This window comes from Delphinus delphis, chromosome 4, assembly GCF_949987515.2.
Source record: "Delphinus delphis chromosome 4, mDelDel1.2, whole genome shotgun sequence".
NCBI classification, from domain to species: domain Eukaryota; kingdom Metazoa; phylum Chordata; class Mammalia; order Artiodactyla; family Delphinidae; genus Delphinus; species Delphinus delphis.
Genome location: NC_082686.1, coordinates 87,198,319 through 87,224,725, shown reverse-complemented (window position 1 = coordinate 87,224,725; position 26,407 = coordinate 87,198,319). Strand labels below are relative to the sequence as shown.

General features: G+C 44.1%; 1 protein-coding gene and 1 non-coding gene across 2 annotated transcripts in view; one reads left to right on the top strand and one right to left on the bottom strand.

The window, feature by feature from the left end:
* The first annotated feature begins 1,515 nt into the window (after window positions 1–1,515).
* The window catches only part of USP13 (ubiquitin specific peptidase 13), a 121,022-nt gene continuing 96,130 nt past the window's right edge, over window positions 1,516–26,407 (top strand). The window contains exons 1-2 of the mRNA XM_060011089.1: window positions 1,516–1,683; window positions 25,159–25,284. Coding sequence (XP_059867072.1) covers window positions 1,516–1,683; window positions 25,159–25,284 — 294 coding nt within the window. The remainder of the gene's footprint in view (window positions 1,684–25,158; window positions 25,285–26,407) is intronic.
* Window positions 21,177–21,355, bottom strand: LOC132425172 (small nucleolar RNA SNORA81). The gene has a single exon (XR_009519369.1). It is a non-coding gene; the product is annotated as a small nucleolar RNA SNORA81 (small nucleolar RNA).

Below are 26,407 nucleotides of genomic sequence, written 5' to 3'. Positions count from 1 at the left end.
GGACATGGACGCAACCTAAGTGTCCATTGACAGATGAATGGATAAAGAAGATGTAGTACATATATACAATGGAATATTACTCAGCCATAAAAAGAAACGAAATTGAGTTATTTGTAGTGAGGTGGGTGGACCTAGAGTCTGTCTTACAGAGTGAAGTAAATCAGAAAGAGAAAAACAAATATCTTTTTGAACTATAGTTTTGTCTGGATATATATGCCCAGGAGTGGGATCACTGGATCACATGGTAATTCTATTTTTAGTTTAAGGAACCTCCATACTGTTCTCCATAGTGGCTACACCAACTTACATTCCCACCAACAGTGTAGGAGGGTTCTCTTTCCACCACAACCTCCCCAGCATTTGTTATTTGTAAACTTTTTAATAATGGCCATTCTGAGCAGTGTGAGGCGGTATCTCATTATAGTTTTGATTTGCACAGAAATCAGCATTTTGGGTCACTATTTATCCATTTCATTAACTGGTAGGGATCACTGGTATCCTGCCCTTTAAGTTGGGTGTAGGTAGGGAAGCTCAATGGAATTGAACCTGTATTTTAAGAGTTTTTTGGAGAAAATGAGAGTATGCTGTGAGGTTTGCTCTGTTTGCAGATTATTACCCCGCATTCTCCCCAACCTAACCCTGTTTATTATTTATTTTGAGGAATTGGACGTGCAAAGGCAGGGAAGATGCATGTGTGCACGTAAGATCCCAAATCAGTCAGTTGAATGCTGAACGCGGAGACCTCGAATCTCGCAGAAGACTTTCCAAAGGTAGAGAAAAATATACCCCTGCCCCATACGTAAGAAAAATCTGTATTATTGGAAAAATACACATCTATCCTTCCTGGATCCTACTCTATTCTCTTCTAACGAGATTTAGATGTTAAAAAAGTGAGGAATGAGGCTTAGGGAGACTAACACTGAAGTGCAAAGAACAAATTTAGATTTGGGCCCGACGTTAGGTTCTAGATCTGCACCTCAAGTTCCACCCCTACCCAATCAGGGGCAGTCCCCGCTGTTATCCTCAGATGTTTTAAAAGCAAGCGGTTTTTAAAACCTCAAATCCTGCTCTTTGTGTTGGTTGCCTCGGAGTTGTCCCTTCGCAGCCTAACGATTTACGGTAGAAAACACGGAGGTGGTGCCCCACCGCGGCATGCTCACGACTTCCGAGCCTGCGGCCCGGGGTCTTGCCCTCCGCCCCCGGCGCCGAGCCGGGCCACGGCGCAAGGCCCCTCTCCAGCTCCCCCTCCCCGCGCGCTGCGGCTGGCCCTCCCCAGCGCCCCGCCTGACGCTGCAACTGGGCCGGCGATTCGCCATTGGATTAAAAATAGCAGCGTCCCTTCCACCAGCCCGCCACTACGCGCAGGCCCCCCGTGCCCGCTCCAGCCCCGCGGCCCGCTCTCTCCACCCTTCCCGGCTCGGCTCCAGTCGCCAGCGCAGCCAGCAGCCGCCGCCGCCGCCGCCGCCGCCGCGGGCGGACCCAGCGCTCCGCTCCGCTTGGGTGCGCGCCGCGGCCATGCAGCGCCGGGGCGCCCTGTTCGGCATGCCGGGCGGCAGCGGCAATAGGAAGATGGCTGCAGGAGACATCGGCGAGCTGCTGGTGCCCCACATGCCCACGATCCGCGTGCCCCGGTCCGGGGACAGGGTCTACAAGAACGAGTGCGCCTTCTCCTACGACTCCCCCGTAAGTGAGGCTCGGCGGCGCCGGCGGCGCCTCGGGGGAGGGTCGCGGTGCGGGCTGCCTGGGGCGGCCGCGAGCAGCCGAACTCGGCGGCACGTGAAGCGGAGGGAGAAGATGCGCAGTGGCAGCCGGGGACCTCCTCGCCGGGCGCCAGAGTTGGCTCAGGGGCACTGCAGTTCAGCAAACACTTAGTGAGTGCCTACTGGGTGCCCGGCGCTGCATGCCCCAAGGCTGCTGAGGCCAAAGACTGGGCGGCCGCGGTGGCTTGCTCCGCCAGGCTTCTTAGGCTGCCAGGGCCCCAATACCTAGAAGCTTGCCCCAAACCCCGCCACCGTTTGAAAGGTAGATCGAGTCGAAGAGTTCCCTGATCTTAACTGTACGTTGCAGATGGTTTTCGTCCTCTTTGGGGCGACAGCGGAGGGCGCGTAGGTGGACGAGATTGATTCCCCCCTTCTCTTTCCGGGACCGTTTGCTTTGCCCAGGGATTCCCACTCCTGGTCAATTATGATTTACTCTCTGATCTTTTCTCCCTCCACTTTAAATTTCTCCCCACTCCTTTTCTTTACGTCAGAATGTCAGAAGAAACCTTCGGGTGCTTACACTCGGGCAGCAGAAATAGGGGGTCTGCTGGATTACTACGGTTTCCTTAAGCCTTTCCGCTTCTTCCTCTAAATGAGTCACTTTGAAATGCAATAGTATAAATTATTAAAAGTTCAGTCGCGAGTCGTGACCTCAGAGACTGGAGGGGGAAGTGAAGACGCATCACCGCCTTCCACCTAGGGCTGTTGGTGGTGTTTTTCACCAGGTTGTATGTGTAAGTGTGAGAAGGAAAAGGAGGGTGAATGTCCCTTTCGGGAGTCAAAATGGGCTTCAAAGTGACTCAGCTGTCTGGCGTTTATCATGTCTTTTTGAGGATCAGGTTATTTTTATCCACCCACTTTAGAGCTCATGTGTCACTGGGCAGATCTCAATGCAAAAGGGAGGTGCATGGATGGAGGGACTGAGGTAGGTTTCACAACAATAGTCTAACACATTTTATTCATATTATGTATTGTTGGCGGAAAAAAAACACAACCAAATGAGCGGCAAATGTTCCAAAGTATCCTTTATTATGTTGTGAGTTGATTTCAGCTGATTTCAAAGCCTTTTTGTTTTGTATACACTGAAGTCCCAGAATTAGTATCCTCTGTGATATTTAATTTTTCTTTTTTGTTAATTCCAGATCATTTGGGGGATAAACATCTCATTTGTTCATTACTTATTTTTTTCTTTCAAAAGTCTGTGTAGAGTGGAATGAAATGGTTATATTTAATACTTAGCGTATTGTGATCACACTAGTTAATGTGACGGTCAGCAGTGTCATTAAATCCTGTTATCCACAAAGTATTTGAAAATGCATTTTCAGATTTTGTGTCTAGTGTTGGGCAGGTTTCCACTAATAGCTTTTAAAGGTGGAGAGGGATGACCCTAATTAATTTAAGCCATCTGCAGATTGTGAACTCCAGGAAGAAAGTAGCCTAATTCTTTTAGGATAACACATGTGAAGTGCGTAAAACTGCTTTTTCTATGTTTGATCCGGGTTACTCTTCAAATTCTTCTTACGAACTTTGTTATTGGAAGTCTTTGCCACATTATAGTGTAAGGCAGGTGTAAAAAAAAGCTTATTATTTTTTTTGCGGTACGCGGGCCTGTCACCGTTGCGGCCTCTCCTGCTGTGGAGCACAGACTCCGGACGCGCAGGCCCAGCGGCCATGGCTCACGGGCCCAGCCGCTCCGCGGCATGTGGGATCCTCCCGGACTGGGGCACGAACCCGCGTCCCCTGCATCTGCAGGCGGACTCTCAACCACTGCGCCACCAGGGAAGCCCAAGCTTATTATTTTAATTCACTTCCACAAATAGTTATTGGGAGCTTACTGTGTGCCAAACGCTATTCTAGAAGCATCTTGTCCAGTGTAAACTGATGATTTCATTTATATCACAGTACTTCTTTGGGGAAGACTAGGCTTATTTACAATGCCGGTGCATCAGTATATTTCCTGTTTCAAGGGAGGAAGAGAAAGAAGGTTTTATAACAAATTATATTAAAGCACAGTGCATGATAATTCCAGATCTTTCCCTATGGTCCTTAACACTTCATCATGAACCCCATAAGGGTTCTTGAGCACCTACTATGTGTCAACTCATACATGCGTGGCTATAAGAACCATACAGAGCAAAATCCATTGGTGCCAAACACAGCAGACTTTAATCCACCAGTGCTATAGGACTGTGGTAGACAAAGGACCAAAACCATTTGAGTGGAAAAAATAGTCATCCTTGCATTGGATACTTTTGAAAATGGTCTTAGATAAAGATGCATAGAAATAAATAGGAGAACAACATTCCAGCTCAAGTAACAGCTCTTCTGGGATGGGTGAGGATTGTTTTTTCACCTACCAATCTGGTTTCATCCCAGGCCCACCTTCTCACCTCGACCTGTAGTTCACCTCTCCATAACTTGGTTCATCTTGCAAGATCTGTGATGGGACCTTTCTGGAGAATGGGGACTTTGTATCTTTGTATTCCCAGCAGCTGGTGCAGCATCTGGTATATATGCCAGGAACTCAATGAACGTGTAGGAGATATACAAATTATCTGTGGTTACGGGTTCTGCAAATGGTAAGGATACAACATATGGGAAACATTGGGAAAGGAATCATGTGGGGTTATCATGTAGAAAGTGGTTACTTTGTTGTGGGGACAGATGTGAAAGAGAGAGCCAGACTGGCAGGGTTTGAATCCCAGCTCTGTCACCCAGCTGTGTAACTTCTCTGTGCCCCAGTTTCTCCATCTGTAAAATGGGGACAATCATAGAACCTACCTCATGGAGCTGCTTTGTGGATTAAGTAAATTAATATGTAAAGTGCGCCTGGCCAATTAGTAATCACCATAGGAAGAAAAGAAAGAGATAAAAGAGAGTTAATCACATGTTGTAAGCCCAGGTGTTTGGTTGTCAGTGGTTACGTAGAAAGTTTGGTGTGGTTGAGTGGGGAAATTGGTTCATACTTCTGCTCAGAAGCCTTCATGAACCACCATGTAAAATCTACTCTCATCTCCTTAGTTACTGAGCCCTTCCTTCATCAGAATGTACCTTGTCCCACCTCTTCTCACTTTCTAGGTTGTCAGCTCTGGGGAGTCCAGTCTCTGGGTCTTCAGCGTGTTAAGGCTCATTTCCTTTCCTAGGACCACCTTCCTCTATTTGTCTTCTGCTTCAAACTTCATCCTTTCCTCTGAAGCCTACATTACTTAGGGTCTGTGTCTTATAACACAGCAGTTATAGTCTGTCTTCTATAGTTTGCCATCATTTTATTTTCTTTTACCCATTTAACTTGTAGTTCTAAAACATCTACTTGGTACAAAGCATTAGGTAGGAGAGGAGCTGGGCCACTCTGGTGCTAATTATGCCCCTCCCCACCTGTCTGAGAGTGGGGAGCTTACCTTATGCCCTGTCTCAGCTGGGGTCAACTGAAGACTGAGATAAGGGCTTTGGTATACAGTCTGTTTATTTTGGGAAGCAAAATCCAGCGGGAAAGGCTTTGAGATCATCTACTTGTAGGAAAATATGAAATTGTGATTTACAATATTGATATTGTGATTTACAATAAGGAATATATATTTGGTCTTTGACCCTTTTCCTGGCACAGAGCTCCTAAAACTCTTGGAATTTCCCAAGTGATAAGAGCCATGAAGGTGTCTTTTGTTATCCTTAAACAATCCCCTTTCAACCACACCTGAGTTTGTGCTAGGGGCTTTTGGAAAGCTCCTGAGAATGGGCTGGTTGTCAGGGGAACCAACCAAGTGATTAGAAGGTAGGAACTTACAGCCCCTCCTCACCTCCGGGGAGGGGAGGAACTGGAGATTGACATAATCAACAGTGGCCAATGATTTAGTCATTCTTGCCTATCTAATGAAGACAACAACAACAAAAATCCCTGAACTGTGGGGTTTGGAGGGTGCTGGGAGGGCACAGGAACACCACGCCCCATTCCCCATACCCTGCCCTGCTCATCTCTTCTTCTAATTGTTCACTGGTATCCTTTAACATCCTTTGTAATAAACTGATAATCCAGTAAGTAAGTTGTTTTTCTGAGTTCTGTGGGCCGCTCTAGCAAATTAATTGAACCTGTGGAGGGGGTCGTGGGCACCTACTATTTATAGTCAGTCCTTCAGAAGCACAGGTGATAACCTGGACTTGCAACTGGTGTCTAAAGTAGGGGGGCAGGGCTTCCCTGGTGGTGCAGTGGTTGAGAGTCCGCCTGCCGATGCAGGGGACACGGGTTCGTGCCCCGGTCCGGGAAGGTCCCACATGCCGCGGAGCGGCTGGGCCCGTGAGCCATGTCCGCTGAGCCTGCGCGTCCGGAGGCTGCGCCCCGCAACGGGAGAGGCCACAACAGGGAGAGGCCACAACAGTGAGAGGCCCGCGTACCGCAAAAAAAAAAAAAAGATTAAAGTAGGGGGGCAGGGGGAGGCAGCCTTGTGGGACTGAGCCCTTAACCTGGGGAATGTGATGGTGTCTCTAGGTAGTGTCAGAGCTGAGTTAAATTGTGGGGTACTCAGTGTCTACAGAGAGATGGAGAATTGCTTCCTGAGGGGTCCACCCTGCCCCTCACATTTGGTGACCAGAAGTGAAGTATTCTGTGAATAGAGGAGTGACACAGGAGTGTACTTCTGTCTTTTTGTCCTTCCTTCTACGAGTACTTATCGATCTGCCTGGTACTACCTCAGACATTGCTAATAATAATAATGACAGCTAATATTTGTACAGAGCAGTGGTTCTCAAAGTGTGCTTCCTGGACCAGCAGTGCCAGCATGTCCTGAGAACCTGTTAGAAATGCAAATTCTTGAGTCCCATCCCAGACCCACTGAGACAGATACTCTGGGATGGGGTCTAGCTATCTGTATTTGAATAAGCTTTCTAGGTGATCCTGACCCGTGCTAAAGTTTGAGAGCCAGTGATGGGGCACTTGCTAGTTGCCAGGCAGCATTCTAAGCATATATTTATTCATATATTCACTCATGTAATCCTCACAACAACCTTATGCTGTATATTATTATCATTTTGCAGATGAGGAAACTGAAGCACAAAAGTCACACAAACTATAAGTGGTAGAGCTGAGATTTGAATCCAGGTTATCTGGCTCTAGAATCTCTGCTTTTTTATTCTTTATTTATACCAATTTAACCATGTTAATTATACAGTTCAGTGCCATAAATACATTCGCATCGTGTGTAACCATCACCAACCATCCATCTCCAGAACTTTTCTATCATACCAACCTGAAATTCTATACCCATGATGCAATAACTTCCCTTCCTCCCTACTTGCAGCCTATGGTAACCACTGTTCTGTTTTCTGTCTCTATGAATTTGCCTATTCTAGGTACGTCATATAAGTGGGATCACAGAGTATTTGTCCTTTTGTGTCTGGTTTATTTCACTTAGTATATCTTCAAGAGCTTCATCCATGTTGCAGTATGTATCAGAATTTCCTTCCTTTTTTAGGCCAAATTATACTATATTTTGTATAGGCCACATTTTCTTTATCCATTCATCTGTCAATGGACATTTGGGCTGTTTCTGCCTTTTGGCTATCATGAATAAAGCTGCTGTGATCAGCGGTGTACAAGTATCTGAGTCCCTGTAGGGACTGCTCTTTACTATTGTGCTGTGTATGCTGCCTTCTGGGCAATGAGACTTGCTATCATGGTGTTTAGTTGTTTCCCAGGGGAAAAAAATAATTTAATTTAGGGTCTATGTGGAAAAATCCTCCTCCTGATGGATAAGCAGATATAAGATAGTAAAGCAAAATTTAGGAACTTACAGATTGTTTTTTTTTTTCTCTTGGAAGATATAAACTTAAACTAAGTCTAATTGGTTTCACATATCAAAAGTTCCCTTCCAAAATCAACTAACTAAAAAGTTGTTTTACAGCAACAATTCTCAAGCTTTTTGGCTCCTTTATACTCAAATATTTTTGAGGACCCCAAAGAGCTTTTATGTGGTTTCTATCTATTGACATTTACCATATTAGAAATTAAGACAGAAAAACTTAAAACAATTTCCGTTCCATTAGCTTATTAGAGTGATGATGTCATCGGATGTCACATAGACTCTGAAAAATGCTCATGAGAGCATGTGAGTGATAAAGGCAAATGAGTTCATTATGAAAATAGTTTTGACCTCCCAGAACATTTGAAAGGTCTTGGGGCATCACAGGGTTCCCAGGCCATACTTTGAAACCAAAGTTCTAGAGTTTAGGCAAGTACAACTGGTTACTCCAGTGACATACCCCACCTGCATTGAGGTTTTTGTGGGTTCACATTTTCACATTGTGGTGATTGAATAATTTATTGTTAATCTTAGCGCAACCATAATGTCATATTCCACACATACATTCTTCTTAAAGCAAATTAAAATTTAAAGAATTTGACTCCTTTTGAAAACAATTGCAACTACTTGGGCTCAAATTATTGGCTCTTTTAGAGATGAGAATTCTTTATTCTTTTGAATATCAGCTTTACTGTAGGATCATCTGGCTGGGCTGTTTCTTTGGGGAACCTTACATTTTAGCATCCTGATTTTTTTCCTTTGACCACGGGTTAGGAGACTTCTGTCATCTATTGCCTGGAAACTGAAGACCTGTCTGCCAGGACTCAGGGGAGCTGAGCAAAAGAGGATGAGGGTGGTCTCAGCATATGGGTATAGAATACCAGCTGGATATTGTCTCTTGGTTCTCAACCCTATCCCTGTTTTGCTAAGCCTTCTCCCATGTTGCAGGAGCTGGGAACATGGACACTGCATTTCCCAGAATCCTTTGATGGCAGGATTCTGATTTTGGTTCTGCCAGAGAGATTTGGAAGGCGAAAGAGAAGGAGAAGCCACTATTGCTATTGCACAATTCACAATGCAGATGTGAGATTTTCCAGTCAGCTTCTGAATGTTCTTCTGGGACTCAAAGACACATCAGTCATGGGGGAGCTGGGATCATCTGTTCAGTTGCTTATGATGCTTGTGCATCCTGATTTCTTGAACTTGAGTGGTAGTTTCTCTGACCTTGGCTCTCATAGCTCTTCCCATGATTCTGTAAGCCTCTAATTTCCTGTAGTAAATCCCTTCCTGCCTGAAATACCTAGAATAGTTTGTATTTTCTAACCCGTTCTGTCCTGATACATGTACATTACACATACGTGTCTAATTCTCCATGTATTATGGTACCCCTATTCTTAACTGAGCCCATTGTCCCACAGACCTGAATCCTTTGTTTTTACCTGCTTTAGAGAATAAATCAGTAGTTTGCTGGTGTGCAGGAGGGATTTGGGGCGCTGAGTGGTACCTACATAGATTTTCAACCTTTCCTCCTTATTTTAGCTCCTTTTTACCCCAATTTCAGAGTAACCTGGAGTCTTCTGGAGTCTTTTGGAAATTCTGGGGTGTAAATCAGATAGAATCTTGGCTTTTCCTCCTGCAGGGATAGGATTCGGCTTTATCAGCTCATCTTAGTCTTTTTAGTGCTTACCCATCTACAGCACAGTTTCCAGGTTTGTGGTTTATGTTTTAAAAAAATCACTTAAGTGTTCTTTTATTTGGGTTTCAGAAAGGGGTGAAATTGACATATGTATGTAATCCGCCCTATGTACCCTAGAGTCCTGCTTTTCTAATCTAATAATCAAGAAGTCACTTGCTGGCTCTTTTTGGGAGCAGTTAATTACCCTTTAAAGTTGTGTCATTTTTAGAGTCTGGGAATGTAAGAGATGCTGCTGATCCTGTCAGGGAGCCTTTGGAGAGTTTGTATTCTCAGCTCACGTTGAACCTGGACATCTGTGCATCTCTGAATTCTCTTTTCTCTCCACTACATTCTTCCTGTGGACTGGAGCTCAGTTCAAGTTGCTGCCATTCATCTCCAGGCTGGGAGATGTACAATGCCATCCACTCTACCTCCCTCTCCCTCTCTCTCTTTTTAAACAGCTGTGTAAAATACAACAGAAAATTTACCATCTTAACCATTTTAAGTATACACGTCAGTGGTATTAAGTACATTCCCATTGTTGTGTGCAACCGTCACCACTCTCCATCTCTGGAACTCTTCATCTTGCACAACTGAAACTCTTTCCCAATTCAACGATAATTCCCCATTCCTCCTTCTTCCCAGCCCCTGGCAACCACCATCCTACTTTCTGTCTCTATGAATTTGACTGCTCTAGGTTCCTTCTGTAAGTGAGATCATACAGAATTTATCCTTTTGTGACTGGCTTATTTCACTTACCTTGTTTTCAAGGTTCATCCATGTTGTAGCATGTGTCAGAATTTCCTTCCCTTTTAAATCTGAATAATAGTCCATTGTATGTATACGCCACATTCTGTTTATCCATTCAGCTATCAGTGGACACTTGGGTGGCTTCCACCGTTTGGCTGTTTGACTAATACTGCTGTGGACATAGGTGTATCCCTGTCTCTTTTATGTCATTTTCCATTAGTGACCAGGTTCCGGCTTGGCCTCCTCTCTCCTTCTCCACTGCCAGGGCTCAGGCCCTCATCACCTCTTGCCTGGATGGACTCTTGCAGAAGCCTCTTAACTGACCACCTTGCCTCCCTTTTATCTGTCACATTGCACTCCCAGTTGTTTCTCTAGAACATGGGTCTTATGTCTTCCCTGCCTAGGAATTTTCAGTGGCACTGTTCAGACTTTTCTAACAGAGCAAACAAGTCAATTTACCACGTTGATCCAACTTTCCTTGCCAGTGTTGTCCCTTAGCACCTTTGTGTTCTTCAGATGCCCCATGCTTTCATCCCTCCATACGTTGGCCTGTGCTTGGAATGGAATGCCCTCTCCCAACCCCTCACCCCCTGAAAACCCCACCGATCCTTAAAAACCAGCTCAGGTGTTCTCCTGGGGGCTTCCCCACACCCCCCAAGCTGCGTTAGAGAATTATTTTCCTGTGCTTTCAAAGCACTTTGTCCATCTCTATCTTGGTTGGGATACCGATTGTTGAAGACACAGAATAGCTGAGGTCTTAGAGAATTAAGGATTGAAAACTGTGCCGTTTGGGAACCTGTGCTAGTAAGGCTTTATCTTTTCTGTTTTAAAAAAATCATGAGCATGCATTTTGGAATAAAAATGTTATTAAAAATAACCAATGCCGGGCTTCCCTGGTGGCGCAGTGGTTGAGTCTGCCTGCCGATGCAGGGGACACGGGTTCGTGTCCCGGTCCGGGAAGATCCCACATGCCGCGGAGCGGCTGGGCCCATGAGCCATGGCCGCTGAGCCTGCGCGTCCGGAGCCTGTGCTCCGCAACGGGAGAGGCCACAACAGTGAGAGGCCTACCTACCGCAAAAAACAAACAAAAAATAACCAATGCCGTATTTTTACTTTATCATATTGTCTGGAAAGTCGTAAGCTGGACCCTTGAAAAGCTAGGGAAATGTGTCTTGGGTACTTGCTGAGTATTTTGTGTATTATGATTCTAGATGCTCCAGGATCTTGGTAGAAGTGATCACACATGGTGCCCCTCGGGGAGGTGACAAGAGAGCTGGTGTCTGTGGGTGTCGCCCAGGCCTCTGTGCTGCTGCTCATGATCAGCCCAGGACACCCGTTGTCCCCATGTGCAGGGCAGATGTGGACGAGAGCACCTATTTTTAGAGCTGGAACAGCAGGACAAGGCAATAATAAGAATTTAATGAATCTGAACGTGACTCCAGACTAGAGATGTTGCAGAATAGTATGTGCTTCCTGTAATAAGATAAATAATAAAACATTTTGTTTTGTGTTAATTAGCAAGTACTAATACTTATTTAGCGCCTCTTATGCCCCCAGGACTGTGCTAGGTGCTACTGGGAACGTGTGAGTATTAGGAGAGAAACAGAGGACCACAGGAAAGGAGAGTATGATCTGGATCTTTCTATCATAGTGGAGTGTGAGCACCGATTTCGAGTGTCTATAATGAGTCAAGTACTGTCCTAGGTACTTCTGTATATAACATCTCATTTAATTACAATTGTAACCTGTTATAAATGATAATCACTATTTTTGCCCTGTTTTACAGAGAGGAAACTGAGAGTCAGGGAAGTTAGGTAGCTTGTTCAAAGACATGTACAGACATCTCAGTATGTGACAGAGATGGGACGTAAGCCCTGATATGTCATCAGGTTAGACCCTGAAGCACTTATAGGATATTTAAGTTTTGAACCGTGTGGCACTTGTAACGTGTGAATGGAGATTTCAGGCACAGGAGCAATCAGTAAAGTCTAGAAGAGTTATTGGCCTGGACAACTGGTTGGGATTTGAAAAGGTGGCATTTTAGAGGAGGGGAGACAAAGGTGTGGGGGTGGCACCAATCTCGGCATGTAAATGAGAGCCTTCACTGGCTTATGGAAGAGAGGATTACTGGGGAAACTGGAAAGCAAGGCTGGGACTTCTGTGGGTTGTGAAGGAGATTGTCTTGATAAGTTTAGACCGGGTGAGCAGGCCAGTTAAGAGCAAGGGAACAGCATGAGGCCGTGGTTATTTGGTGTGGCTGTTCTGGAAGTGGAATGAGGAATAGGTTGGGAGGTAGGGAGACCTTGAATCGGAATTCAACTAGGAGCCTCTTGTAATATCGGAGGGGGGCGCTTTCCTGATGGCAGTGGGGATAGAGATGGTGGGATGTTGGGACTAAACTCGATAGAGATTTCGATGAAAGATATGGCTCAACTTAGTGACAGAATATGCAGTGGGTGAGAAATGGGAGGAGTTAAAGATGACTTCACAGCCGGTACCCTGGGAGGTGGAGTGTATCAAGGTCATAGATGAGGAAGGTGAGGCGCCCACAGGGAAAACTGGGGGGACTGACTGGCTTGGAGCTCAGAGGTCAGGGTTCGGATTGCAGAGTTTGGCAGCCTCTAGTTTAGAGACCCTGGATGTGTGAGTAACCCTTCCTTTTGATGGACCTCAGGGCCCCACCTCTTTGCTCCTGGGATCTTTGCCCCCCAGGTTGTTGAGGAAGCAGCGACTGGCACAGGCCTCTGGCCCTCCCACCGATTGGCCCAAGTTCCAGAGAAACTCAGACAGGAGCCCGGGGCAGTATTTCCAGCCTGAGGCCTTGGAAGCAGCCTCAGCTGGTGTGGGCTCTCTCTCCAGAACCCCAACCAGCAGAGCGGGACCACTGATAGATCCAGTTTAATGGCTGAAGTTGATGAGGGTGCGTGCACCGTGGAGGCCGTCAAACCCTACAGCTGCTTCCCTAGCGTCTTGCCGCTGCTGTTGTCAGGGAGCTGTCAGCCTGGAAAGGCTAACTCCAAGGACTCGGGTGTCCTGTCCTTTTTTCTTAAGGTTTTTTTTCATGTGGACCATTTTTAAAGTCTTTTATTGAATTTGTTACAATACTGCTTCTGTTTCATGTTGTGGTTTCTTGGCCGCGAGGCATGTGGGATCTTAGCTCCTAGACCCGAGATCGAACCCGCAGCCCCTGCCTTGGAAGGCGAAGTCTTAACCACTGGACCACCAGGGAAGTCCCCTCTGGCTGTCCTTCTGAGTTTGGAGAGTGGAGCTGTCAGGGCCTGCTCCAGCTTCTCCCCTCCCTTGCAGGAAAGCCTGACAGAGCACCCGGCCCAGGCTACTCACTTCAGTGGGGTGGCTCCCTTCTGCTTTCTTGGAATGATATAGCCTTGAAATAAAGGAAGAAACTGCTCTTTTCCCCACGCCCCTACAATGGCCTGTGCTTACTGCCAGCCGCCCACCTAGCTCCTGCTACCAAAACGACATCTGCCTCTCAGTTGAACCCGGTAGCACTTGGGGGCCAGACTGGCCTGGGTCCCGGTCCGCCCCCCTTCTTACTACTTCATAGAAACAGGACTTCAGCAAGTGCCTTAATTTCACTGACTTTCTCTAAGCCTTGGTTTTCCCTTCTGTACTACCTACCTTGCAGCGTTTGTTGTACTCATGACTGCTGGTGGAATACTACTTACTGCTATCCTTCTCTTTAGTGGGAGGTAGTGGGGGGATCCCTCCGAGTAGAAGGTGAAATGGAATTTATAGGGTCTTGGGGTTGCCACAGAGGGACGTCCTGTACTTGGTAATTCTTTGTGAGGCTCTGTCTGGTAGCAAAAGCCTTGGGCGTTGAGTGTTTGCTAGGCTCCTTTGGGGGGAGCTCTGTTCAGGGGTGTTATTCATACTCAGCTTCAGCTCATACTGATGGACTTTTTATGGGTTAGCCTGGAAACCTAATCTTCATGTTTAATATAGTTTATCAGGGGAAATGCATCCTGAAGAAAGCCATCTATTCTTAAAAATAATAAGAAAAGACTATAAGAGGTTTTTACCTTTGACAAGGTGGTTTCACATTTTTTGTTTTTTAGATGTAAGCTGGGAATTACTTAGATGGATTATAGCTTCAGTTCAGTGCTGCTGAAGATGCTCACCTCAGTGTCTTCATTCTCAGACGATTTTTATTTTGCCCATTTGTCCTCTGAGCATCGTAGTAGCTGCTCTTCCTCGTGTCCTGCCCAAACCCTTCCCAGCTGTTCAGGTGACAGCATCCTCATTGCTCTAGATACCCAGAGCAAGGATTTAGTTTCATACTTAGGAAAAAAGTTAATAAATGATGCCTCAGTGGAACAGTAAATTTATAGTGTGTCAAAACCTTGCTGCTCGGACTGTGCCTTTAGCTGTCTGGGACCAGGCTGTGCAGCTGTAAGGCGTAGGAGTTCTCTGCAGAGAGAACGTCAAAGTTGGAGCAAACTAGAAGAATCATGACTGCATTAACATGTCTATTTTTTCTTAACACTTCATGGCCACAAGCATGATTTATCAACATTTAGCAGAGGCCTGCAGTCTCTTGGGATTATATGCGTTTTTTTTTTTTCCTACTTAGCTGATTTGGACAAATTTATTTCTGTGGATTTGCTGTTGAAACCAAGGTTTTGGATTTTGCAAATGTTGTGTTCTGTATTTTATTTATTTTATTTTTGCTTTGGGTCTTCATTGCTGTGCGCAAGCTTTCTCTAGTTGCGGCGAGTGGGGGCCACTCTGTTGCGGTGCACGGGCTTCTCTTGTTGCAGAGCACGGGCTCTAGGCACGTGGGCTTCAGTAGTTGTGGCATGCAGGCTCAGTAGTTGTGGCGCACAGGCTTAGTTGCTCTGCGGCCTGTGGGATCTTCCTGGACCAGGGGTCGAACCGTGTCGCCTGTATTGGCAGGCGGCTTCTTAACCACTGCGCCACCAGGGAAGTCCCCCAGCCTATTTTTTTTTTGTTGTTGTTGTACGCGGGCCTCTCACTGTTGTGGCCTCTCCCGCTGTGGAGCACAGGCTCCGGACGCGCAGGCTCAGCGGCCGTGGCTCACGGGCCCAGCCGCTCCGCGGCATGTGGGATCTTCCCGGACCGGACACGAACCCGTGTCCCCTGCATCGGCAGGCGGACTCTCAACCACTGCCTATTTTTTGATAGTGCTTTTCTCTATCACATTTCCCCTTTCTGTGGGCTGTGTGCTTGCTGCACTTGATCTGGAACTTTGTTTTACTTTCTTCTTTTTTTAAAATTTAATTTGATTTATTTTTATTACTTATTTATTTATTTTGGCTGTGCTGGGTCCCAGCTGCAGCACGTGGGATCTTCGTTGTGCATGTGGGATCTTTAGTTGCAGCATGCGGACTTCTCAGTTGTGGCCTGCGGACTCTTAGTTGCGGCATGCATGTGGGATCTAGTTCCCCGACCAGGGATCGAACCCGGGCCCCCTGCATCGGGAGCGTGGAGTCCCAACCACTGGACCACCAGGGATGTCCCCGTTTTACTTTCTGACTGCACATTTGCTTCCCGTCTGCGTGTACTTAATTTTTGTATTTTAAAACTGTCGTCTGTTTGTTTTGCTCTAGAAGCCAGATTGTACTGGAGAATCTGTGCTCCAGTCATTGGAATATTCATATGTACCGTTCAGATATGGAAGTATCCGAGAGGCTGGATTAATAGGCAGATGCTTGCTTGATGAAAGCAAGAGTCAAGCAGAGAGAGGTGGGCAGTCTTATGAAGTAATGAATCAAAGCAGTTAGGGGTTGACCTCGATTCTGCCGTTTCCCACACACTTCTACAGCTATTCTGTCTTCTATGCTTACGGGCTGTACCCTAAAGTTATAGACTGACTCTACCCCAGTCTCCCCATCTCTGCCGCGAGCAACCCAGCCCCCACTCCCTCCTCTGCCACCCCCCAGAGGCTAAGGTGCCATCTTGCCTTGTTTAGACAGGGCTGTCTAAAGGACTTTCTGGGATGATGGAATCGTTCCATATCTGCACTGCCCAGTATGGTAACCCTAGCCACATGTGACTGTGTACTGAGCTCTTGAAATGTGGCCAGTGCGATGAAGAAACTGATTTTTTTATTTAACCTAATTTAAATTAATTTAGATTGAGGCATTCACATGTGCCTAGTGGCTACTGTACTGGACAGTGTGGGTCTTCCTGTTGCCAGAGTGATCTTTTTTTTTTTTTTTAATAAATTTATTTATTTATTTATTTTTGGCTGCATTGGGTCTTCGTTACTGCATGCAGGCTTTTCTCTAGTTGGGGCAAGCGGGGGCTACTCTTCGTTGTGGTGTGCGGGCTTCTCATTGCAGTGGCTTCTCTTGTTGCGGAGCACGGACTCTAGGCACACAGGCTTCAGTAGTTGTGGCTCGTGGGCTCTAAGCGCAGGCTCAGTAGTTGTGGCGCACGGGCTTAGTTGCTCCATGGCATGTGGGCTCTTCCCGGACCAGGGCTCTAACCCGTGTCCCCTGCATTGGCAGGTGGATTCTTAACCGCTGCGCCACCGGGGAAGTCCCAGAGTGATCTTTAAAAATGTAGATCAGATTGTGGCGCTTCTCATCTGGGGACCCTCCAGTGGTTTTGCATCCTGCACTTCTCCTGCCTCTGCAGACCTCTCCTCCCTCTCCCTCAACTCCAGCACCCTGAGTTTCTTTCTGTCATTTGAGGACATAGCCAGGCTTTTCCTGGAGTTGTGGCTTTTGTACATGCTTTTTCATCTAGAGAGGGTTCTCTTTCCACTTTGCTTGCCTGGTCCCTCATCCTGAGATCTAGCCCTCCTGGAGAGCCCCCCATGCTCCACCCCCATCACACTGTATCAAGACCCCAACTCCCTGGTCTCCACCCTCAGGCTCCTCTATCACTCTTATCTCTGCCGGAAATTATCTTTTATGTCTCTTTCTGTTTATTTTCTGTCTCTCCTTGCTAGGATGTAAATGTTATCAGGACACCAAGCTTGCTTGTCTCTCTCTCTGCTGAATAAACTTCCTGCCCCACATCCCCCTGCCCCCCTTCTGTTGCCCCCGGAGAAGACATCACAGCCTCATTCTCTCTCATCGCTTCTTTTCCAGACTCCGCACAGACCATCCCCGCCTGTAAACTTAGATGGCATCCAACTGGGGTACAGTGTCCTTGATTAGCTTCATTTTTCTCAGTTGTAATCACATTCTTGTCTGCCTTCCTAATCACCTCTCTTTTACTTGTGTGTTCCCACGTTTCCTTAGCTACTCATTTCGAGATAATCTCTTAGTTATTTCAAACCACACTTTTACTTGGAGCAGCGAGAATATCCAGACCCTTAAAGCTGTGAAGTTGTGAAAGCCTAAGGAAAGCTTGGTTTAAGAAAAGGAAACATTTGAATGACTGCCTGTTCTATTCCACATATATTTTTGGATTCTAAATACTTTCAGTTAAGAAAAATATTATTGTTTTTATTAATAAAAAGTGAATCCATGTTCCTAAAGAAAAATTAGAAAATGCCAAAAGACTATGTGAAGAAAAAAAAAAAATCACACCTTATTTCCCGATGCTGTTACGACATCCTGTGCCGTGGAGCGTGTACATGTTGTGTATATTACATCGTACACACTCTTTTGTTATTTGCTTTTTTCACTCAAAAATACTATGTACGTTTTTCCTATTAGTAAATACTCATCCCAAGTCAATTTTAAATGGCTGAAAAAGTGTTACGTTTCATGGATGTACCGTAAATTACTAAGCAAATCTGTTCTTGAGCATGGGGGTTAGTTCTTTTCACTATTATAAGCAGTTATTTTAGTTCATTTCTTTTCTCTCTCTCTTTTTTTTAAAAAATAATCAGTGTTCTAGGAAATACTGCGTTCTTGTCCCTTTTGTTGTCTCCCTTGTGCATGGGTGTGTGTGTCATGGATTTGTTGTGACTCCATCTACCTACATCATGTTTCTCTTAGAGGCAATGACCACTTGTTTTCCACACTGTTCTGATGTTATACAAACAAGGGTTACGCGGGACACTGTTTCCTGAGTGCGCAGCCCACACAGGCTCCCTCTCCCTTCCTGTTTCCCAGCGGAGGCTGGTCTCCAAGAACACGCTGTCGTAAACAAAGTTCTTCAAACACCTACTGATTGACAGTGTGGTGTATTTTTATTTAAAATGACTGTTCGCTTGCTCCTCTGAAACATGTTGTAACCTTGACCTTTATTTTCGCCAGTGTTTTAATATTCTTTTAAGTGGCAAGCAGTGTAAAACAAGGTGATTTTGTCCTTGATGTTACTTCTGAGTAGTATGCAGAGTCATCCAACATAAAGTAATAAGTGAATGGCTCTGTATCTCTTGTATCTGTATTGAAATGCATTGAAGACTGGATTTAAACAATGCCTGGGCTTCTAATGCTGCACTTCTCTTTTACAGATTGATCGTGGGGTGGGAGAAGTTGACAGAGGGAATTGTTATGGAGCCTTGGAGAAGCCCTGAGTGGTATTTCTTGACTTCCTTGTAATTTCAGGTTTCGAAATCAAGTCTTGCATCTTGGTCACGTTTCCGTTCAGTGCATCATGTAAATGATAATTAGAATCTTCTTTAGCTAAGACCATGCAGAGAAGCACACACTGGTCATTCTGGGCTGGGTGGCCTCTGGAAGTAGGAGCCAGATAGGGTCCATGGTGGGAAGGGGTTGTGGAGACAGCATTGCTGTCTTGAAGAACCATGTGAGGCTGGCTTGGTTATGGAAGGCAGGAGAGCTGGGACAGTGCATTTCTGGTGTCCATGTTGCTAAGAGCATGACTTTAGCCAAACAAACCTGAAAAGTGAGTATTCCTGCTGGTGCCTCAGTCTGTTTTTCTATGCCTGGCCATCGGTTTTCTTTTGATGATTCCCATTGTTTAGCTATGCCAAAGAGTTTAAATCGAGCCCGTGCTGTGCAGTGTATTTTAAATCCAGATCGGGAGGGCACTGAGGACCGGTTTGAGAGAGAGAGACTAAACTGTGTAACTAAGTGACAAATAACTACACAAAACTTGCAGTTCCATGTTTGTCCAGTCCTGCTCTGCACCGTTCAGGTACTGTTTTTGCAATTCAGTAATGAATGTGATACAATTCTCCTGCCCTCAACGAGCAAATGCATGTGTGGCTCAGCTTCTGAATGTGGTGACCCCAAATGAAGGAAGCTTGGGTTTCTCACAGCTGCAGATTTCAATGAACAAGATGCTAACAGTTGTGAAATGAAAGTGGGTTTGGTGTTAAGGACCATCAGCACAGGGGGATGAGCAGAGGGATGTGGGAATCGGTCATGGGCAGAGGCTGGCAGGTTGATAGATGGGTGTGGGACCTGGGCAGTGTCTGCAGATGTGCAGGCGGTAACATGTGCAGCTGATTTTGACATGGGCTACTCTGAAGGCTTCAGGCCTGTCCTGGTGTCCCTGGGGGTCCTTGAAGAGATGCTTTCCTGACAGTGAGACTCTCAGAACTGGCAATTCACCTAGCTCTAGACCAGGGCTACTTGAAGTGTGGTCAGCTGACTGGTGCCATGAGATAAGCACAAACATTGAGAGTAGGTGCTTAGAAATTTCTATAGCAACTTGACATTGAAGCCACATCCAAGTGCATCAGCAGTGGATTAGTTTGTTTGAACAGGATATAGACCCATTTGGGTTTTGTGGTGCTTACACATGTCAGTTCACACCTGGCTGGAGCTGAGAACTAGCCACGTGCAGTGGGACCACCAGGACCATGTATCTTTCCTTAATGAATAGAAGCAAAACAAAATACAAGACAAAGCGAAACAACCTGGTCCTTCACGACAGTAGTGTGAGAAACACCACTCTAGACCAAGCACAAAGGTAATGGGAGGCGAGGCTGAGGACCCCCAAGGCAGGAACTTAAATAAGTATAAAACCGTTGATCTGTTCCAGTTTCATTTCAGGTTTCTGTCAGCGTACAGCCTCCCTTCCCCTCTCCCTTTTCTTCCTTGCCATCAGTATGTGTTCTTTTTCCATGAACATTATTTTTTGTATGTACATTATACACAATTCTATACATATTTTCTGTACGCAATTACACAGAATTCATACATTTGTCATTTTAAATAATGTTACAGTATTTGTTGTGTTTATATGTCTCAAGTTCTTAGTTCCTCTATTTGGGGCCATTGCTACTTTCTCCTATTATAAATAGTTCATCTGTGAATATTTTTGTACAAATTAGTTTTTTTCCCTCTCTCTTACTGTTGGGTTCCTGCGGTCATACTCAAAGGAGAAATACTGTGTCAAAGGTCACAGTTTTATTGCTCTCTAGAAGGGTGGAACCGATTTATATTGTGGGAGTAAATATACAGGTTTTCTCCGCGGCTTCAGGCTGTGTACTTTTTGCTAGTTTAGTAGGTGAATAATTGCCTCAAGATTGTTTTAATTGCTTACTTCAGGAGGTAGTGATGATGATTTGATTTTAGTATTTTCTTACAGTTAAAACTAAACGATCTTTAAAAAAACAACAGCGAGCTCTTACCAAGTTGAACCTGAATGTTGACATCTTATATCAATAATTTTATCACTTTTTACGTGGTTTGGATATAATCTTTTCTTCATTATACTTTACGTCTTATCGCATTCTGTTATTGTTGCCTTTCTGTTTGTTTCCTTATATTTTGTAATGCAAAACTTGTTCTTTAGTGTTTACATTTTTATACTCAACTACTCCATCTCTTTTGATATTATATATTTTTTTGGCCAGAAATTACTTTCCCCTTCACAAGTAGGATAAATATGCTATTCTGCTCTTTTTTCTAGTTTTTTAGATGCTTTTCTCCTGGATCTGTCTGGACCTCGTTATAGTGTTTGGTGTAAGACATGTATCTAGATTAATTTTCTTCTATACTGCTGTGTAACTCTCCCAGTAACTTTTATTAGTGATTTCTACCCCCCCCCCCCTTATTTTTGTGTATCTTGTGGTTTGACGTATATTAAGCAATTATCATAGAATGAATATATTTTTGGAATCTCCATTCTTATGCTACCGTTTGTTAAAAAATTAGCCCAATATATATGAATTTTATTGTAATCTATTTTAGTAAACACTCTACCACTATTACTTGAAAAATGCATTAGTTTGTATTCTGCCCTCTTATTCTTTGAGCTACATTTCACTGTCAATTTGTACGGTTCTCTAACCTGCCTGGTTTCTTTTTTTAAAACATTTAAAATTTTAATTTTTTTCTAAAGACATATCACACCAAATCTTAAGACAAAAGACACTGGATATTAAGGAAGAGGTGGTTCATCCCCGTCTTTACCATCTAGCGCAGTTACTTTTTTCTTGTGTGTACTCTGCTAGCATTATTACAAAAACCAAGATGTGATCCTTGGTTTCTGCAGTTTTAGCAGTACTTATGCAAGAAGGTCCTTCCTGATTTCTTGGCTGCACTATTGGCCACATGAAGGCAAGTGCTTTATAGTGCTTTCTGGGGCAGTGATCTTAGTGTGGGTGTGGGTGGTCTATGAGAGGATGAGGGTGAGGATTTGAAAACTCTTAAGAGTCAACTAGCTTAGCTCTGATCCCAGGCTATAAACCAGTCTCTGTGCTTTGGTCACAAAGGAATCTGGTTGAGATGTGTCAGCACAGACTTGTCATCACTAGTGAGAGAAGCCACTCAGAGCACATGGCATGGAGTATTGATTTTGTATGTGAAAGAGTCTTATAGGACCAATATTTAGACAATAATGAGGCAAGAGGGAAGAAAGTGTAGATCATTAGACTGGAGTGTTTTGTTCTATATGGGGTAGCTTTTAAAAGGGTTTTCCTGTCTCAGTGTGTCTTGAATTTTTAGAACTTCTGGGAAGTCCCTTGGGCAGTGCTTCCATCTCAGAGCCGCTAGAGAGGGGCATATGCTGTTTCCGAGGCCAGCCCATATGTGGGATGGAAGATGTCCTTGGATGTTTGTAATAGAATCCTTCGCGATGTGGGGTCATCTATGAGTGCCAAAGCATTTTTTTCTTTGATTATGGACTTTGTGACGATATCAAGTGACTCCAGAGATTTGAGATTGAATGTTTGGCATATTAAATTTTTATCAAATTCCCTAATAAGTAAAAAATTCTTGGCAATGAAGTTAGCAAAGATTGTATGATTATTTTAGTGACTATATACTCTCGCATCACATAGCTATTCTATATTTTTCTTCAGAAAAATGCTATGCTTGAATGTTTTTCTTCTGCTGCTTGCTAATTTCTTGCTTCTCCCACTAGTTGCCTACTACATTTTCTGACAGATTAATATTTGTTATCGCCAGCCTGTGTGGCTGTCAGGCTCACTTTTTTCTTCCTTCTGCTTCTCCCCCCAATTATAAAATACTTGTGGTAATAGGAGATACACGTAGCACACAGGCCTTTTAGCTCGTAATAAATAATTATCGATGTTTATGTAATAATTTATAGCATGGAGGGTGTTTCATCACCTTTGAACTTCACGAAACCTTGGGAATTATTGCTAAAGCCATGTTTATTGAGGAAAATACTGAAGCCCAGAGACTATCTGACAAACTGTTTAGGCAACAGAGCTAAGTAGTGGCAGTTTAGGACCTCTGCTTACAAATCTCATATTTCCCCCATTATATCTTCTGGTTTGAGTTCTTTTTGATCGAATTACATTTTGTTGGAAGAGAATGGAAGTGTTGTTCTTTTTTATTTAAATCACACTATGGGATGATCAATTTAATGGGCTTAATGAATAGCTGACCATTATAATGATGCAATATTTTTTTCTTAAGGATTATGACTATGCAAAAGAATATGTTTATTTAAAAAATCTTTTGAAAATATTTATCTAATCTGTTGATCAGGTGAATGTAATGTGTTGCCCCTAGTTGAAGAACTTCTCTAATTTTATTCTAGTGATGTCATTTTTTTTGGTTGCGTTTGGTCTTCGTTGCTGTGCGCGGGTTTTCTCTAGTTGTGGCGATCGGGAGCTACTCTTTATTGCGGTGCGTGGGCTTCTCATTGCGGTGGCTCCTCTTGTTGCAGAGCACGGGCTCTAGGTGTGTGGACTTCAGTAGTCGTGGCTCACGGGCTTAGTTGCTCTGTGGCATGTGGGATCTTCCCGGACCAGGGCTCAAACCCTTGTCCCCTGCATTGGCAGGAGGATTCTTAACCACTGTGCCACCAGGGAAGCCCCTGTTATAATGTTCTTGTTGTGACAAGCCTTCTTTATGTCTGGCTTATAAATCATAGATACGATGTTGGAAAATTTTATTTGAAATTAAAAAAAATAAACAATCTTGAGTTATTGGAACTTTAAAAATTATTTTTCATATATTTGTAATGACCATCAGTGTCTGTTTTTGATACTGTAATCTGTGCTTTACTAAAATTCATTGTAAGGAATTTTGGTAGGTGTTTGTTGGCAAATTCTAACAGGTATTTAAAATTTTTGTTTTTTAAAGAATTATTTGGAGGGGTGAGACTAATAGGATCATAATAAAAATCCATTTCCATTGAGGAAAGGATGGCTAATTGTATAGGCTAAGTTTATGGAGAAGCACATTAAGCAAAGTGAGAGAAAAGGAGAGAGGAAATTGGGATAGAAAAGTATCTTATTTATTTATTTAAGCCATGTCTTGGGGCTTGTGGGATCTTAGTTCCCCGACCAGGGAGACTGGGGATGGAACCCGGGCCCCCTGCGGTGTAAACGCGAAGTCTTAACCACTGGACCTCCAGGGAAGTCCTGAAAATCAAGTATTTTAAATGTGAACAATATCCTTGCCTGTTCATTGTAGCAGTATGTCTATAACTAAATAATATTTGAAGTATGGCAGAGAGGGATAAAAGAGAAATAGATTCAAATTTAATTCTGACACTTCTAAGCTGTGTGAACTTGGGCAAGTGACTTATCAGTTTTTTTTAAACTATAAAATAGAAGTAATACTAGCAGCTTGCAGTATTGTTGGGATTAGAAATAATATGTGCAAAGCACCTGGCACATATCAGGCATGTAATAATTTGAGGACTCCATCTTTTATTATTTACTTATTATGTTATTATTTATTTCTTGAATTGTTATTTATTAATGGGTACCGTCAAATATGCATCACCAAAGGAAGGGAACAATATCTTTGAAGCATCCTGTCCTGCTAAAAGGATAGAAAGACTGTATGTTCTGGAGACTTGCAGTGACCAATGAGGAAGAACGATGATGAACCATTAAACTGATGGTCGTTGCATAGAGAACAGACTTGTGGTTGCCAAGGGGGAGGGGTTGGGGGAGGGAAGGATTGGGAATTTGGGATTAGCAGATACAAACTATTATATATAGGATGGATAGACAACAAGGTGTACTGTATAGCACAAGGAACTATAATCAATATCATGATAAACCATAATGGAGAAGCATATGAAAAAGAATATATATATGTATAACTGAATCACTTCTTAAAAAAATAAATTTATTTATTTTTGGCTGCATTGGGTCTTCGTTGCTGCACGCAGGCTTTCTTTAGTTGCGGAGTGGGGGCTACTCTTCGTAGTGCACGGGCTTCTCATTGCGGTGGCTTCTCTTGTTGCGGAGCATGGGCTATAGGCATGCGGGCTTCAGTAGTTGTGGCTCACAGCCTTCAGTATTTGTGGCACGCAGGCTTTAGTAGCTGCGGCTTGCAGGCTCTAGAGGGCAGGCTCCGTAGTCATGGCGCACGGGCTTAGTTGCTCTGCAGCACGTGGGATCTTCCCGGACCAGGACTTGAACCCATGTCCCTTGCATTGGCAGGCGGATTCTTAACCACTGCGCCACCAGGGAAGCCCTGAATCACTTTGCTGTACAGCAGAAATTAACACAACACTGTAACTCAACTATACCTCAATAAAAGTAAAAAAATAACATTATTTTATGAAGTGACGGTCATTGGATCAGTTGCCAACGTTCTTCTATCCGTGATTGTCCCTTACCCCAGTTTGGAGAGTCAGGCAGGCATGTTTATTTCCCAAGGCCTCTGAGTATCTGCTTGCCTGTGAGACCGTGCTCAGCTGTCTGGGAGCACCGGGAACCCAGGGTTGTGGCGGGAGCTGCCTCTGGGTGACCGTGAGCCCTCGGAGGTCACTGGAGATGACTACGATGGCCAGACTTTGTGTTCATTGTTTGTCATCATTTGCCTTCCTTCCCCTTCCCTTTTTCTGTGTCTAGACTACTTGACTAATGTAACCTGTCTCTTTCTTCTAGAATTCTGAAGGTGGACTCTATGTATGCATGAATACATTTTTGGCCTTTGGAAGGGAGCATGTGGAAAGACATTTTCGAAAAACTGGACAGAGTGTCTACATGTACCTGAAGAGACACGTGCGTGAGGTGAGGTGCACACTTTGGGAGAACTGGCCTTGACATCTTCCCCGTAACGTTGTCTTAGTGGGGTTCATCACATGGAGATTTTACTATGCCCACATAACTTCTCATTCTCTTGGATGATAGGAAACAAAACTAGCACTGTTGGCAGAAATTCATAGACTTCCCAAACCTTAACTTAACCAGTTCTATGTTTCTCTTCCTCTAAGCCTCTGATCGGAGTTGTTAAAAAAGACATGGGTTGCTGATGGAAAAAAAAATCAAGTCAAAAAGTACAGAAAATAATGCCAGAAACACTCATGGATAAAAAAATCAGAAATAAAAAAAAAAAACTTGGATATTTTTGCTTCAGATTTTTTTTTTTTTTTTTTAGTGAGAGAGCTTTCCTAAAAGTTCAAGTCCCTTTTGGTCCTCTCCATCCGCAGAAGTAACCTCTGTTGTGAATGTGCTGTTTCTCATTCCCATGCCTGTCATTATATTTTATTTAGTTGTGGGTATTCATGAGCAATATATAGTATGACTTTTTGTGTTTTAAAGATACAGGTAAATATTATCGTACTGCTACCTGTAATTCTGCCTGGAGCTCTCCCCTTCAACAGAATCTATCCATGTTTCGATGCATCCGGATGTACTTAATTCATTTCAATAGTTGTTTGGTGTTCCGTCTTATGAGTACCTGGTCATTTATTATTCTGTTCTCCCATTGATGAAAACATTTAGATTGTTTCCTTTTTTTTTTTCTTCCACAAACTATGTACCAATGAACATTTTTATACATTTCTCTTGGGGGAACGTGTGCAAGATTTCTTTCAGAAATGAATCTAGAAGTGGCGGTGTTGGCTCACGAGTGTGCTTCCTTTCCTTTTTACTGGTTATTGCTAAATCCCTCCCTGGAGTGGTTGCACCAATGTACACTCCAGTCTGCCATGATTATGAGTGTTTCCCCACACCCTCACCAGTGCTTGGTCAGACTTCTGATTTTTGCCAATCGAATGGTTGTAAAGTGGCATCTAAATATTTGGCATTTCCTCCTGTGAGGGTTGAAGGTCTTTTCATCCGTTTATTAGCCAGTCTCCTTTTCTCTTCTCTGACTTGCCTATTATATTTTTGGCCTATCTCTCCATGGGTT